At 33.1% G+C, this 15,672-nt stretch overlaps 1 protein-coding gene, 1 long non-coding RNA gene and 1 other non-coding gene across 3 annotated transcripts; all 3 read left to right on the forward strand.

The window, feature by feature from the left end:
• Window positions 1-1,660: 1,660 nt before the first annotated feature.
• Window positions 1,661-1,761, forward strand: LOC132180137 (U6 spliceosomal RNA). Its single transcript, XR_009440032.1, has one exon. It is a non-coding gene; the product is annotated as a U6 spliceosomal RNA (small nuclear RNA).
• Window positions 1,663-4,018, forward strand: LOC132179183 (uncharacterized). Its single transcript, XR_009439893.1, has 3 exons — window positions 1,663-1,749; window positions 2,003-2,037; window positions 2,666-4,018. It is a non-coding gene; the product is annotated as an uncharacterized LOC132179183 (long non-coding RNA).
• A 3,891-nt stretch (window positions 4,019-7,909) lies between these two features.
• LOC132179888 (serine carboxypeptidase-like 18) lies at window positions 7,910-13,811 on the forward strand. Its single transcript, XM_059592678.1, has 14 exons — window positions 7,910-8,158; window positions 8,259-8,395; window positions 10,774-10,850; window positions 10,964-11,086; window positions 11,172-11,274; window positions 11,394-11,431; window positions 11,517-11,618; window positions 11,814-11,900; window positions 12,344-12,502; window positions 12,591-12,662; window positions 12,755-12,873; window positions 13,117-13,230; window positions 13,367-13,421; window positions 13,567-13,811. The coding sequence occupies exons 1-14, from the start codon at window positions 7,968-7,970 to the stop codon at window positions 13,648-13,650; spliced, it is 1,461 nt and encodes a 486-aa protein (XP_059448661.1). The 5' UTR covers window positions 7,910-7,967; the 3' UTR covers window positions 13,651-13,811.
• Window positions 13,812-15,672: the final 1,861 nt, after the last annotated feature.

The raw sequence follows: 15,672 nt of genomic DNA on the forward strand, positions 1-15,672 counted from the left end.
ATGTTGTGACAGTTGTTGAACTTTTTTTATATGTTGTGTTGATTTATTTATTTTTTTTTATTTTTTATTTTTATATGTTGTGTGTGTGTGTGTTTTTTATTTTTTATTTTATTTTTTATTTTTTATAAAGTTAACCAGTTATGATTTAATATTTAAGGAATTTGTTTTTAAAGTACAAGTAAATGTAAATTTTGGATCAAATATTTTTGATTTTTCAATATGGGCTCTTTTTATAGCAATTGGGCCTAAAAAGACACTAAAAATACAAAAAACAAATGAGGGTAAAAAATGCTACAGTAAAAAAAGCCCAAAAAGCTCAATTTTGAAAAAACGGTTAGCGGGCGGTTACCTATTTTACTAACCACTAAGAGCATTCCCAATGGAGGAGCCATATTTTTATGTAAAATGGCTTCTCAAAACTCACTTTTATCTAGTTTAGCTAAACTATTTTTAAATGTCTCTACATCCGATTAATTATATTTCTATCTATTCTATTAAAATATTATTAAAAGTAAGAAAAGTTTTTGGAAAAAGAGAACATGTAAGAGGAAAAATGGAAAAAATTTTGGGAAAAAGAGAACATGCAGAGAAAAATTAGGAAAAGATTTGGAAAAAAGAGAAAACAGGTGAGAGAAACAATGAAAAATAAAATAACTCCCTTAAAAAGTACTGCTACATTTAGTTTTGTTTTAGCTCTTCCAATCAAATATCTATTTTACATTTTTTTTTTTGCTAATCCAATGTAGGGGATTTTTTAAACATTTGAAGAGCTATTTTAGATAAAAGTAACATTTGGTTCTTTCATTGGGAATGCTCTAACCGGTGGTTAATAGCTAACCGCTAACTGCTAGGCAATTAACGGTTGTGGTTAGTGAAATCTACTAACCGTTAAGGCGGTTACGGTTAGCGGTTATTGCTTATAACTGCTAATCGTAACCTTATTGGCACCCCTACACACATGCCCTCATCATACAATCCTTACTTTTATTTTTTAGTTTTTATGAAACATTTTAGGGTTTTTACATCTATGTCACTTAGCTTATTTAATTCAAAAAAAAAAACTTACCTTATTTAGAACTTTCCATAAAATGAAACGTAACTAACGAAGACCTCCACTCTTACATTTTGATTTGGAAGGGGATGCGCTTCTAGTTATTTTTGCAGTGAATCAATTTCATTTATTTTCTTTTTGGCAGTTTTCCGCTACTGTATCGGATATTACTTTTGATCTTTCTTCTTTTTAAAGCTTGAATGCTTTAAAAGTGTTTAGATGTGCTAATTTTCGAACCCATAGTTTAGCAGAATAAGCTGCTACCCACCTAGTATTTGGTAGCATTTCCTTAAGTTCTCCCATTCTCTCTTCTTAACTATCAAGAGTGAAAAAGATCTTCCCTTGTAACCAGTTTTCCTCCTTTCAATTAAAAAAAAAAAAAAAAAAAAAAACTCCAGTCTTAAGGCCCAAAGGCCGTGTCCGTCACAACACCTCAGCAAATACTTTGGGCTAGGATATTATAGATAGGATTCTGGGCCACTCCTAATTGAAGACGTGCACCGACCCAATTTAAGACAGGGCCGTTTTAGCTGGGAGAGGACGCGTCCCACATCGCTGAGTTACAACAGTGAAGATGAATTTATAATGCAAAACAGAACGTAAGAATTCGTCCTTCGGGACATCCGATAAAATTGGAACGATACAGAGAAGATTAGCATGGCCCCTGCGCAAGGATGACACGCATAAATCGAGAAATGGTCCAAATTTTTTTTTTCTTCCTGTGTGATCTCGCAAATTTGTGCTTCTTTGGCTTCATTCTCTGTCTTCTTCGTTCTTTTTGGTTTTTGGTTTTGGGTTTTTGTCGTCGTTTGGAACAGCAATACCCTCTCATACGACGTCTTCATCGGCGGTGGAAAGATTGCATTTTTGAAATGATTTTGTGTGTTTCTTAGACCCTTTTGGATAAATTTTAATTGGGTGGTTTTGATTTTGGTTTTTGTTCATTTACAGGGTTCCATTGCAGAAGCCAGAAGGTGTTTTCTCAGGTAAATATAACTATATGTTTACTGTTTAGTCTGTTTTAGTTGTGGAAAGGCTTTAGTCGGGGGAATTTACTGCCCTGTCTTTTTCTTTTCTTTTCAAAATTACCTCATAGGGGTTTGTTTCAATTATAAATTTATCCCATTTCTCTTAAATATCATCTAAATTTGCGGTCTGTGATGAAGATTGGATATTAATTCAGTTTGGATTCAAGTGTTTTTGCTGTTACACACAAAACATTGTTTGTGGAAGCATTATTGTTTTCAATCAATGCTCAACCTTACCTTAATTTTTGTCCGCCTAGCTGGAAAGCATATTGCCTTAAAGATTTTAATTTTATGTCGATTGATACAAAAGAGCCAATTTCTTCACCTTCTGGAGAAAGGCATAATGGTTCTTGTCAAATATGTAAGGTCAAGGCCATAGATTTGCATCAATGACATTGATCCATTGCTCATAAGTTCTCCAACTGTGAGACAGAATACTTTAACCATGCACTTCATTGGAATTTAATGGTGTTTCAATTGGGTCCAAGAGTATGAGTTCTTTAAGTTTCTTTGTTAGCTTATGCGATTGAAGATTTGGATTTGTCATCTATTACAAATTATGTATTGGCTTCTCCTTTCTCTGCAGAATTTGTGGTTGATGGAGATGGATGGGTACTCTTGAATTTGTTATTTTGAATGCAGATAATTGGATGGGTAGTCTTGATTGTAAGGTGCCTCCAGAGCTCATTATGAAGAGTTATTACGAGATCTCTTAGAATTCTTTTTAAATTTGAAATTTTTAAATTCATAAATTTCAGCTATCTACATTATCTAAGCGTCTAAAATAAGTCATGTTTCAGAATTGAATGAGGAAGTTACTCTCATCAATCTCATTAAATGAGGAAGTTACTCTCATCCATCGCAGTAAATTTTGAAACATGACTTATTTTAGACGCTTAAATGATATAGACAGCTGAGATTTATGAATTTAAGAATCTCAAATTTAAAATGCCCGTAGAAAAACTATAAGCACCATATATGGTGAATAGTATCTTCCTATATATCATATGATGTTTGTTGTAATTGTCACCTTTTTTTCTTTTAATCGTTATATTTTATTACATAATTGTTTGTTTCACTGACGATGTTTTCAATTTTGGCGGACTACTTTTACCTTATTATTTTGTATTCGAAGCCTTGTTATGTCCTTTCTATGGTTTCCCTCTGCTTGCCGTCCCATGCAAAATGTTGATGCCACTTCCAAGACCCTAAAATCCACACACCCCCAAATACTACACAAATCCCTCCCTCTGCTTGACCAGCTCACACTTCCAAGCTTCTCTCATTTCTTCAATCCAATTTTCTTTTCACCATTTCTTGTAAACAAAGCAATAGAGAGGCATCATAACCATGAAGAGCAAATCAAACGAGCAAAGCAAGTTGATGCACTACATCTACATGTTATCACCCATTAGGATCCTAACGAAGGCCACAGAGTTTTACGTGAAAAGCATGGTGGATTGTGCGGGAAGAGCGGGACATGGTGCTGCGGTGGGCAACCCTATTGCACGAGTCTCACGCTTGCCTAATCACGATGAGGTTTTGAGGCAGCTTCTTAGAAAGGCTTCGAAGAGAAATATGGACAATAAGGTGAGCTTTGATATGCATAGGCAACAAGAGGTTAGGAGTTACAGTGTTGGGTTGGGAAAGATTGGGAGAATTGATGAGGACAAGCCTTGTTATTTTGAGGAAGATGATGTCAATGCGAAGAGAAGAAGTTATGGTGTTAAGAGGAGTTAGTGATGGATTAGATACTAAAATCAAACATGCATGGGAAGGGATAAAGCTAGTGATTAGAGAGATTGAGCTTTGGGTCTATGGGCCAGCTAAATTATTATTAGTGATTAGTTATGGTGTGCATAGTGTTAAATTATTCTTTGTAAGTTAAAACTAATAGAAATAAATGAATTTAATAATTTAATTTATATTCTAACATTTTCTCTTACATGTGGGTTCAAACTTTCATTTAATAGGCGAAACTTAACAAGTAAAATATTTAAGTGAAATGAGAGTGAATGACAGAGACATGATTCGAACTCAGGACCTCTGATCTGATACCATATTAAATCGACAATTATCACAAGAGTTTTAACTTTTGGGATAACTGGTGATTTACTATTTTTTTATAATTGTTGGGTTGATGAGTAACAGAAATCCCTTTTTACTAGCCATAATGTTATGAGAAATGCTATTTTGCATTCTCTCACCATTTTCTCTACGTACTCAGTTGACATATCATGTTCAGTCTACTCTTATACCAATCTTAGTTAAAAAAATAAAAAAATAAAAAAAATAAAATTCAAGGGTAGATTGAGCATGCCACGTCAGCTGAATATGCTAGAAGAACGCTAAGAAAATGCAAAATAACATTTATCTAGTGTTGTTATGTTATCCCTGAATGAATGAATGAGAGAGATTCTGCCGCCGTAGCTAACCGTTTTCTCTTCTAACGGTCAAGGGAATGTGGAACAGAGGGGCTGCTGTTGTTGAAGGCAAGGTGAGGCCGAGAATAAAACCATTGAGAGAGATAGAATGGCGCTTTTTAACTGATAATGGTAGGGTTTCCCCTTTTTTCCTTCAAGGGCGATATTTAGTATTTGCTGGCCAGGGAAATATATATATATATATATTTTAAGGCAAGATGCCAACGTGTATTTTTTAATGACGTGGACTTCATTATGGACATGGCAATGGCATGTATGTGGCCACAAGAGTCATGGGACTCATTTCTTGTCTAAATCATGAAATTATTAATTGAAATAAGAAGCGAACATGGGGTTATGATTCGAATTTAGAATTTTTACTATGATAAATTTAATAATTTAATCAATATTTTAACATTTTATGTCTTATGTGTGGAACAATTTTGGACAAGTAACTCTCCCCTGCCCCTTCTAGGGATCTTTTGGATAATTTTGGCATATAAGAATCAATTTGATACACCTATAAACATAAGGGATCAAGTAAGTAAATTTTTCTAACTGATAAATTTAACTCTTATTGATTTGGCTCGAACATTATATATATATATATATATATATATCTATATATGTATATATAGTATCAGAGTTATTTTAACATAATATCAAAGCCACTTTTTTGTGGCCTTAAACGTCATAGACATTTTCGGGTGTTCTCTCCAACAATTTTATTGTTCCGCTACATCCACTTGCCACGCTCGTCCATGCGTTACCACGCTCCGATCAGGTTCGGTGCGCCGATCTGATAATCACCCAAGTGGGCTAATTTTCTTTTTATTTTTGGCTCAAGTCAGCCCTGGCCTATAGTCAGCCCTTTTTAAGTTTTGGCCCTAGTTGGCCATTTTGAAGTTTTGGCTCATTGTCAGCCCTGGCCCATTGTCGGCCATTTTGAATCTGCATTCACCAGCCACTTGCCGCCCTCACTGGTCATTGCCAATCTCTATCTCCCCCGGCAGTTGCCACCATCTACAGCTTGTTCTCGGCCTCCGCCACCGTCATCATCATTGTTTAAGATTTCAAACTCAAGGTTCTAAAATATTCCACCTGAGTTTGAGGGGATGTTAGAATATACGAAAAATATAATATATTTTTTGTATATTCCATAATTACATTAATATTGAATATTGAATATTTATGGGTTGATTGTAATCAAATATTGGGATTGTAATCAAATCAAGAAGATTTGATTACTATACTTGTATTTAGACATTCTCCTATAAATAGGAACATTTGTATTGTAGACAAAAAAGTTAATGAGCACAATGTAACCCTTAGGGGTATTCCGAATTGTGGACATTAGTGTCTAACACCGAATCACTCGTAAAGTTTTTTGTGTTCTTTCTCTCTCTTGCTTCCGCTCATATTTCCGCATATTCATTATTTCAACATCACATATGGAATAATAGTTTTAAATTTTGTAATATGGTGAATTCTGAAGAGCAAATATTACACCTTATTTGTTGGGATATTAGTAAAAGAATCATGGAGAGAGGCAAGTTCAAAATGGGTGACCAAACTTTTTTTTTTTTTTTTCTTGGTGTTGGTAGAATTTTTTTTTTAATAACTTGTGATTATTTCTGTAAGAGATCATTTGTAATTGTTTGATTTGGATTTAGTTTCCCTTGTTTGATGTAAAGAACCGAGTTTTAGCTTTCTTACCTATGTGTTTGGGTGTTTAAGTTTTGTTTGTAGTGAAATGAAAATTTTACTCATCTAAAAAGGAAATTCATCTTTTACCTTTTTTTATTTTATTTTTATTTTTAATTAAAAGGATGAGAATGGACGACCAGTGTAATTTCTCTCCTTGGGGGTTACCATCGGGGTCCCCACCCGCTGTGTTTGGGTGTTTAAGTTTTTTTTTTTTTTTTTTTTGTTTTTTACTCAAAAAGGAAAATATATTTTTTATTTTTTTCCTAGTCTATCGATTGATTAATTAAGGAAAGAAGTGTATGGAAAGTTTGGTAAGGAGCTGTCGTTCTCATCCTCTAGAGTTTGGCAGTAGTGCATCCGTCTAATCTTCAATCACCGTCGTATATGATCATCATCACTGACGCCGCTACTTGATTGATTGTTTTGGTCACGTGACCACCTACACGCTTGATCTAACGGTTCTCGGAAGTAGTAGACTGCTGACCTGATTGGTTGTACTTATACCCCACGTGCAAAACTACCCCTTCCCCTATGTTTGGGGATATTATTCACGTTAGTATGTTGGTGACCCATCATTTTTCCTTTATACTTTCAAAGAATATCGATCTCTCCATCAATAGTAATAACTAAGACCATTTTTAATTAGCTCTTTAAATTTTTATTTGAAGAATCGCCTTTTAAAAGAATTAAACATCAAAATATGTATGTCTTTATTTTAGTCACTCTCCCTCTATTTTTTATTTTTTTTATATTAAAAAATAAATAACTTTTACTTTTTGACTCTGCATTTAGAGAGCATGATGGACAAGAGTTTAAATTTAATATTGAGTGAAGAGTTTGTTAATTAAATATTCTTTTTAGTGAGTTTTGTTAAAATTTTAGAGAAAAGCTAAAAGTAAATTAAGAGTTCAATGTAACTACTCTTAAATATTTAGTAAAAAGCAAAAAAAAAAAAAAATTAACTACTACTTTTTTTTTTTTATACACACTTCAGATTTTCTATTTACTATCTATTTTATTAAAATATTATTCTTTAGTTTTTTATTTATATATATTTTTTTAAAATAGCAGTTTCAAACTACAAGGAATGTTATTTTAAAGGTTGAACGATCAATTTTTTTTTTTTTTTCAAACTACATATATATTTTGAAATCTCTAAACTAAACCGACATGTAATGTCTTAGATAATGGAGGCCTTATTATGTAATTACCCAGAAAATATGAATACTAATTAATATTCTTCTACCTTTTTTTTTTAACAATTGACACTGTTTGAACATGTATATGTGTAAATAAATTCACTGAAGTAAATAAATTCACTGTTGGAACACATAATGTCACATAATGATTGGTCCCCGCAATTAATTAACTAAACTTCAGTGCCCTGCCCACGCAGTCAACGAGGTATGAGACGAAAATAACATCATAAAAAAGAATAAAAAAAAATTCTCTTCTCATATTAAATTACAATTTATTTTAAAAAAATTAAACAGATAAAAACAAATATATTTAATTATTTAATCAATATTCTAACATGATTATAATATATTTAATCAAAATAATCTATTATGATTAAGATGGTGATGAATTCTATTTGTAGTTGGTATGAACATGTATTGTACGTTTAAGTAAACTTGAATTCAGCTGCCATTCTTCTTATAGATGGTGCCAAGTAGTCGAGGTATATATAAAAAAACTCAAGATCCAGTTCAAACCCAGCAACCAAATATTGAGACAGTTGTTAAAGGAAAGTTAGATATGGTAGCAGCAGAAGCTTCTGATAATATGCTGCTTTTAACGAAGCCTTTCATCTTTGTTAATCTCACAAAATGGGTGTCTTTGCGTTTGCTTATTCTAATACTTGTCTCAGCAAATGTAGCCTTTTCTGGCTCCATCGTCAAGTATCTTCCAGGCTTTGATGGTGAGCTTCCATTTAAGCTCGAAACCGGGTAAGTTTTTGTATATATATATATATATATATATGGTAATGTAGAAATATGTTCATTTTTATGGGGAAATTGGTAATTAAGGGTTTTAATTGGGTTTCAGATATATAAGCGTGGATGATTCGGAGCTATTCTACTACTTCATTGAGTCCCAAGGAAACCCTCAAGAAGACCCTCTTTTTCTATGGCTCACTGGAGGCCCTGGCTGTTCTTCTTTCTCTGGAATTGTCTATGAAATTGGTATTTCTATCATCATATATATATATATACACACACACATTATACGGTTATCTATGAAATTGGTTTTTCTTTTATCCTTTATTAATTTTCTCATTTAGCTAGACAAAGCTCTATGAAATTGGTTCTTTTCTTGTCCTTTTGTTCTCATCATGAAAACAAAAGCTGCTAATTAAGTGATAGAATTAAAAATTCAATGAGTGACTTACCAAAAAAAAAAAAAAATTAAAAAATAAAATGAGCGATTTGATAAATCACGAGGACCAATGTAATAATTTTCCTTTTATTTTTATTTTTTATTAACTGGTAAAATGATTCAATAATGCTAGAAATTACTTTTTCATTTTATAATTATTTGGGAATGCTAACGTGGTAGTCCCAACTAACTCTTGAATTTTTTTTTTCTTTTCTTTTTGACAATAATTAACTTAAGGGTCGATTGTGACTATCACATCAACATTATTGTAAAAAAAATTATGAGATAAGAATATAATTTTTAGCATTATTTTTATTCATTTCAATCCATAAGGTTTAGCTTTGAGAATGAAACGGTGTTCGAACATGTTGTATTAACGAAAAATGCTACACAACTCCTTAAGTGTATACTTTATGATGAAGTAGCACTAAAATTTTTTAGTGTTACGTCAAAGAGCGTGGGAGTGGAACGTGTGTAACATTTCCGAAGTGTTATTAGTTTAATATATCATTTTAGTGGGTCTTTTTTATTTTATTTTTATTTTTTTATATTCAATTCTTTGGAGACTATACATGCCCAATTGTGGGGATTAAAGAAAGAGTTTCTAGATTTTATTCCCCTTTTTTTTTCTTTTTTTCTTTTTTTTTTCTAATTCAGATTTTATTCCCTTGATCATGAAAAGTGGGTAAGATTATTAGTTGTTGACTAGTTGTTTTGAAAAGTTTTATATTGCCAAGGCCTTTTTGGATGTAGAGAATGGAATAAAAGTCTATCAGAATTTCACCAACAAGCATCCGGGTCGGTCTAGGTCATTTCTCAACAAAAATTTAAGAAAAATTATATTGAAGCAAATATATAAATTATAAAACATATTACTATATATGTACTGACATGTCAAATCTTTGTTTATTTAAGGGGAAATTTCACTTACCCCCACTATACTTTCGCGGTTTTCGCAGACACTCTCTCATTGTTCAAAAACTCACTTTGATGTATTCAATTTTCGTTTCCTTCCACTTTGCCCCTTCCGTTAGGATTTTATAGTTAAATCAAACGGTCAAATAAGTAAAAGTCCTTTATACCCCTAATTTTTTTTAAATTCCAAATTTACCCTTATTTATAAATAAAAAATTATTATTATAATTATTATATTAAAAAAATAAAAAAATAAAAAAGTGACCCACTGGGGGTCACTTGTGACCCGCCGGTGGGTCACACGCCGTCGCTTTTCTTTTTTTCTTTTTTAATATATAATAATAATAATATGATCTGTGGGTCACAATACGGGTGGGTTAGATCCACCGGAAAACTCACGGGTCAGGATTTAAAAAAAAAAATAAAAAATAAGGGCACAATTGGAATTTCACACCCCTCCGTTAGGATTTCACAGAAAATCCTAACAGAATGGGCAAAGTGGAAGGAAACGAAAGTTGGATATATCAAAGTGAGAGTTTTTGAATAATGGGAGGATGTCTGCAAAAACCGCAAAAGTATAGGAGGGTAAATGAAGTTTCCCCTTTATTTAAACTCCACGTGTGTCATGCACTTGAACTTACTACATTATGAAGGCCTTTCACCAAATTTTCATACTTTAATCTAGCTAGGAAAAATTTCAATTATTTCCCTTTTTATTTTATTTTTATTTTTTATTTTTTAAATAAAGGTTATTAATTTTTAGATGTTTGCAATGCATGTCAAGTGTCAACCTTTCCGTCCAAATTCAGTTTTAAATCAAATTATAACTGAGAAAGTAAAATTTCCAAAATACCCTATTTCAACTTCAAGGTATTTTTGTAATTTTATAAACGTTTTAAGGGCATTTTGGAAATTTCACTCATCAACTGTCTGGCCCATGAGGGAGTGCTCCCATGAAATATTTTTGGCCCATTTTGATGTTTTAACCCAGTTGGGGATTATATTTATAGTCGCTTCTTACTAAGGTTTCGTACGATGTATCATTGACGCCTCTTATATTTCTTTCGAAAATAGTGAAAAACCTTGCTAAAACTTTGTTGACATAACTCTTAGTCCTGAATTAAATAAATCTCTGTATTTTGTAATTACTTGTTGAGCTCTTCTTATTTTTCACATTTCACCGATTCTGAAAAAATATAATAGATTCCTAACAGTACTTCTCTCGTAATGAAAGAACAAAAATTGTTATCTGATCAAAAATTGTGTGCAGGTCCTATCGAATTTGATATTAACACCTACACTGGGGGCTTACCAAGATTGATAAACTACACATATGCATGGACAAAGGTTCAAAATGCAGCCTTCTTCACTCCACCCCCTCCTCTCTTAATTCTTTTTTTCTCCTGCTTTCCGGTACAATTCTCATATTAATTAATCTTCATGTGGTGATAAATGTGCAGACAGCGAGCATCATATTTCTAGATGCACCTGTTGGCACTGGTTTTTCCTATTCCACAACTCAAGAAGGCTGGCCTAGCTCAGATTCTAAATCAGCAGAGCAATCTTATCAATTCCTAAGGAAGGTATGCACAAAACTCATCCTTCAACAAGGAAAATTCTTACTTTTTTCTTAAAAATATTCATTTATGTTTTTGGGATATGATGCAGTGGTTGGATGAACACCCACAGTATCTCCCAGTTCAACTATTTATTGGTGGTGATTCTTATTCAGGCATGACTGTTCCACTAGTTACTAAAAAAGTCATAGATGGTAAGATAGTTTAATTTCTTGATAATTAACTAGAAACTTGAAATTATTTCTTCATTGAAATCAAACCTTTTTGTATTTAATTACACTAAACTAAGCTTGGTATATATATGGACTTGCAGGTGTTGCTGCTAAAGTAAAGCCACGAATGAATCTCAAAGTACAGATTCACTTACCACATTAATTGACGAGTTTCGTTTTGCTTTTGCACTATAGTTTTGACATTTTTTTTCTAATTGTCTCAGGGGTATCTAATTGGGAGCCCAAGAACAGATTCTATTATTGATGAAAATTCCAAAATAGTATTTGCTCACCGCATGGCACTCATATCAGATGAACTTTACGAGGTGAATCATTATATACATTGCCGAACCACGTTAAATTTGTGTCTCAACTTTCTCTTAATCTCTCTCTTTTCAATTCTATGTTGTTCATCATTATTGTGTACATTAACAACTATATATATATAACATTAATGTTGACAATGGAGGCAGATACACTTCTTAGCTCTGAGATTTTGTTATGGTTTACACATTTTTCAGCAACTCAAAACAAGTTGTAATGAGAGTTATGTGAACGTAGATCCATCCAATACAGCATGTGTCATGGCTCTTGCATATTACGAAAAGGTGAGATGGATTTATATATATATAGTTATCGATCAGTTTTTGGAGAAATTTCACAAAGAACTCTTGAATTACCGCACGTTTTGAAAAGATTTTTCTAAATTTTAAAAACTCTCAATTTCACCCATCGAACTTTTAATTTGATGCAATTTACCCACTCCATCAATTTTTGCCATTAAAACCCCTAAAAATACAAAATTACCCTTAGATTTTTTTTTATTTTTTTTATTTTTTAATTTGAAAATAAGGGTAATTTGGAGTGTTTTAAATTGACTGCAATTAAAAATTGAAGGGGTTCAAATTGAGAGTTTTTAAACTTTGGAGTTTTTTTCTCAAAATGCGCGATAGTTTAGAGGTTTAAAGTGACGTTTCCCCTAAGATTTATTTACTCATGAATTTTGTTCATTAAGATACCAAGTAAGTGATATAATTCTCCAAAATTGCAGTGCATCGAAGATCTTTTTACTAATGATATTTTGGAACCAACGTGCGCTTTTGCGTCCCCGAAACTAAATACAGAAATGGGTACTCGAAGATCTCTACAACAACAAAATCCAACAGATTTCATACTTTCACCTCCCAGAATTCCTGAAGAATGGTGTCGGGTAATTAAACATACTTGTTTGAAACATCTACAGCCGTACGATGAATAACCAGTTCATGATCACTTCCATCCATCTTCTCTGTCTGCAGAATTTTAACTATGCATTAGCGTATATGTGGTCAAATGACGAAAGGGTTCAAGAAGCTCTACACGTTCGGCCGGTTTGTAATTAAATTCTTCAGGGTGATGATGTTTGGGTTGAAATGATATTATATTGATTTGATCAGATGATGTGATTTTGTGATGGCACCAGGGTTTTGTGTTGGATTGGAAGAGGTGCAACAAGAGCTTATCATACACAAAAGATATCCCAAGTGTGGTTGAAGTTCATCGATATCTTAGTCAGTTTGGCTTACAAGTCCTTGTAGAAAGGTAATCATCACTTTATATATATATATATATATATATATATAGACGGAATTAGAAGAAATGATCAAGTTGTTACAACAGGCTTTCCGTAAAGAATTTTAAGATACTTATTGTTAAAATATTAATTAAATGATTAAAATTATTTATTCTTATTAGCTTACTATTTTCAGATAAATAACGATTTAATATGACATCAGAGCTAAACGTTTCATATGACTGTTACTAAAGATTTTGCTTTTACCACAGTGGTGATCGCGATATGGTTGTTCCTTTTGTGGGCACGGTGAAGTGGATAAAGTCTCTAAATTTGACAGTTGCCAACGATTGGCGACCTTGGTTCGTTGACGGCCAAATCGCAGGGTGGGTATTCTTTGCAATATATATATGCATATATATTCTAATTTTTTTTTTTATTTACCTAAATATATATTAATCTGTTAATTCTTGATTTTTTGTTTTTTTTTTAATTGAAAAATACGTTAATTCTTGAATTTAGGTACACAAGAAAGTATTCAGAAAACGGATTTCGTTTAACATATGCGACTGTAAAGGCAAGTAAACCATACTCTTATTTGTTATTTATTCATTTCGACTACTTTTTCTTATATATATATATATATATTTTTTTTTTTCCTTTCTCCTTTTTTTATTTTTGGATATATAAAGATGGAGAAGTTTTGCTTTGTCTCTGTATAGGGTGCTGGTCACACAGCTCCGGAGTACTACCGTAGAGAATGTTACCACATGTTTAAAAGGTGGGTTCATTATTACCCATTGTAATTAATTAAGGGTTGGAGCTAGCTTCAATGAACATCCGGCATTTGCTCCATGTGTAACGATCGAGCTAGGTTCTCTTATTTTATAATCTTTTGGTGCTTCGTTTATGTAATTTATGTAGTAATTAAGAACATTTTATAAGTCTAAGAAGTAAGAAGTGCAATCAGAAGTTTATGATCAAATAGTGTTTTTTTTTTTTTTGTGAAAAGTTTAATCTCATCTCATTATTTAATTAGCAACTTGCTCGGCAAGTACAAATTCATGAATACACTGGGGATACCCCCTTATCCGTAAACGTTCTTCACTGATTTCTAAGGCATACTTAGCTAAGGAGTGGGCTGTTACATTAGCCTGTCTGTTGACATGGTTTACCCGCCATTCCATCAGGTGTTGACGGTTTGATCGAGCTTCTTCTATCACCATCCCATATCGTCCTCTCTAGCTTCCCTCTCTTCGTAAAGCCTGAATCACTTCTAATGCATCACCTTCGAGTATTAGTTTCCTCATACCCATCAATCGACTAACTTCTGTTGGATGCCACGCAGCTACTACTTCCACTGAGGCTGGATTCGTAGTAGCCGATTTTGACGTGCAGAAGGATGCTATCACCGTTCCTGCATGATGACGTAGTATGGCTCCCACCCCCATACGATTCGTCTCTTTGGATATAGATGCATCCCAATTCATTTTTTAAAAAATCATCTGGTGGCTTCTCCCGTTTCTTGCTGCTCAACGAGGTTTCTGCATGACATCTGTTCTTTCTGCCCATCGTTTCCACCACTTCGTAGCTTACCATTTGCTCCATTGCCTGTCTTAGTATCGCTGCTGGTGGATGAAGATCACCCCCGTGTACAACTATGTTCCTTCTGAACCAGATTTGACAAGCGACTGTAACAAAAAGTTGGAAGTCTGCTTCATCTAGTTTTTCCATCAGCTTTAAAGCCATTTCCATAAAAGGAGCATCGTCACTAGTGGATTTCTGAATAGCAGTTGGACATTCCAGCCAAACGTCCCTTCCTGATTGGCAGCTCCAAAGGATATGACTCACCGATTCTACATATAAACCACAAACTGGACACATAGGGTCAGAAATGATTTGTCGCCTCTGGAGATTCTCTCGTGTAGGGAGAATATTTTGACAGGCTTTCCAAAAAAACACTTGCAATGCCTTCGATCCCCTGATTTTCGAGATTGACCTCCAAAGATCTTTGTTGGATTGCACAGTCGAAGAGGATCCCTTCTCCCTCTCTAGACCGACCTTCGCCAAATGGTAGCCACTTCGTGTTGGAAATAATTTTGGATGGTGCACAAATTCTCATTGATATTAAATAATTACAATATGAAAATTAACAATAAAATAAATAAAAATACAAGAGATGAAAAGTAGAGTATGGAAAGATCTCACAATGCTATAAAATCACGCAAGAGCGTTGTCCTTAAAGGTTGATTCGTGCCTCCCAGAGTGTATAACTCGGTGCGATCGGATCCTTTGACACGCAACCTCCCAGGATTAGACTATAGCGTCTACCTTCGTTAAGGACGCACTTCCTATAACGAAGACTAGTAGAACAACCCTTTAATTTGCTTGAAAAATATGATGGAAAATGAAACAAAAATATTCTCTATATTGCTATTCCATAGAAAGATAATATATTGGAACAAAACTTTTGTGTAGACACAAAAGTTAAAAAACAATAAGAACTATGTTACTCTTTTTTGTAAGACACGCCTTGTCTTGGAAAATTGAGAATATATATAGACATAGGAAGTTGGGTTTTGTCTTAAAGCTCATAACCAAGTGTTAAAGTGGGTAAAACGGTCACAAGCAGTTAAAGAAAATTCAATGACTTTAATGATTCATTGTCAAAAAACGTATGGAAAACAAATTGACTTTAATGACCAACAGTCATAAGTGTTACAACTGATTTTTTGCTTTCATAAAAACTCATGATCAAACGGTAAGATGTTTAAGAGATTGAATGCAAACGGTCAATAAGAAATTAAAGTCAAAGAAAATAAAGAGTA

This window comes from Corylus avellana, chromosome ca4 (assembly GCF_901000735.1).
Source record: "Corylus avellana chromosome ca4, CavTom2PMs-1.0".
NCBI lineage: Eukaryota > Viridiplantae > Streptophyta > Magnoliopsida > Fagales > Betulaceae > Corylus > Corylus avellana.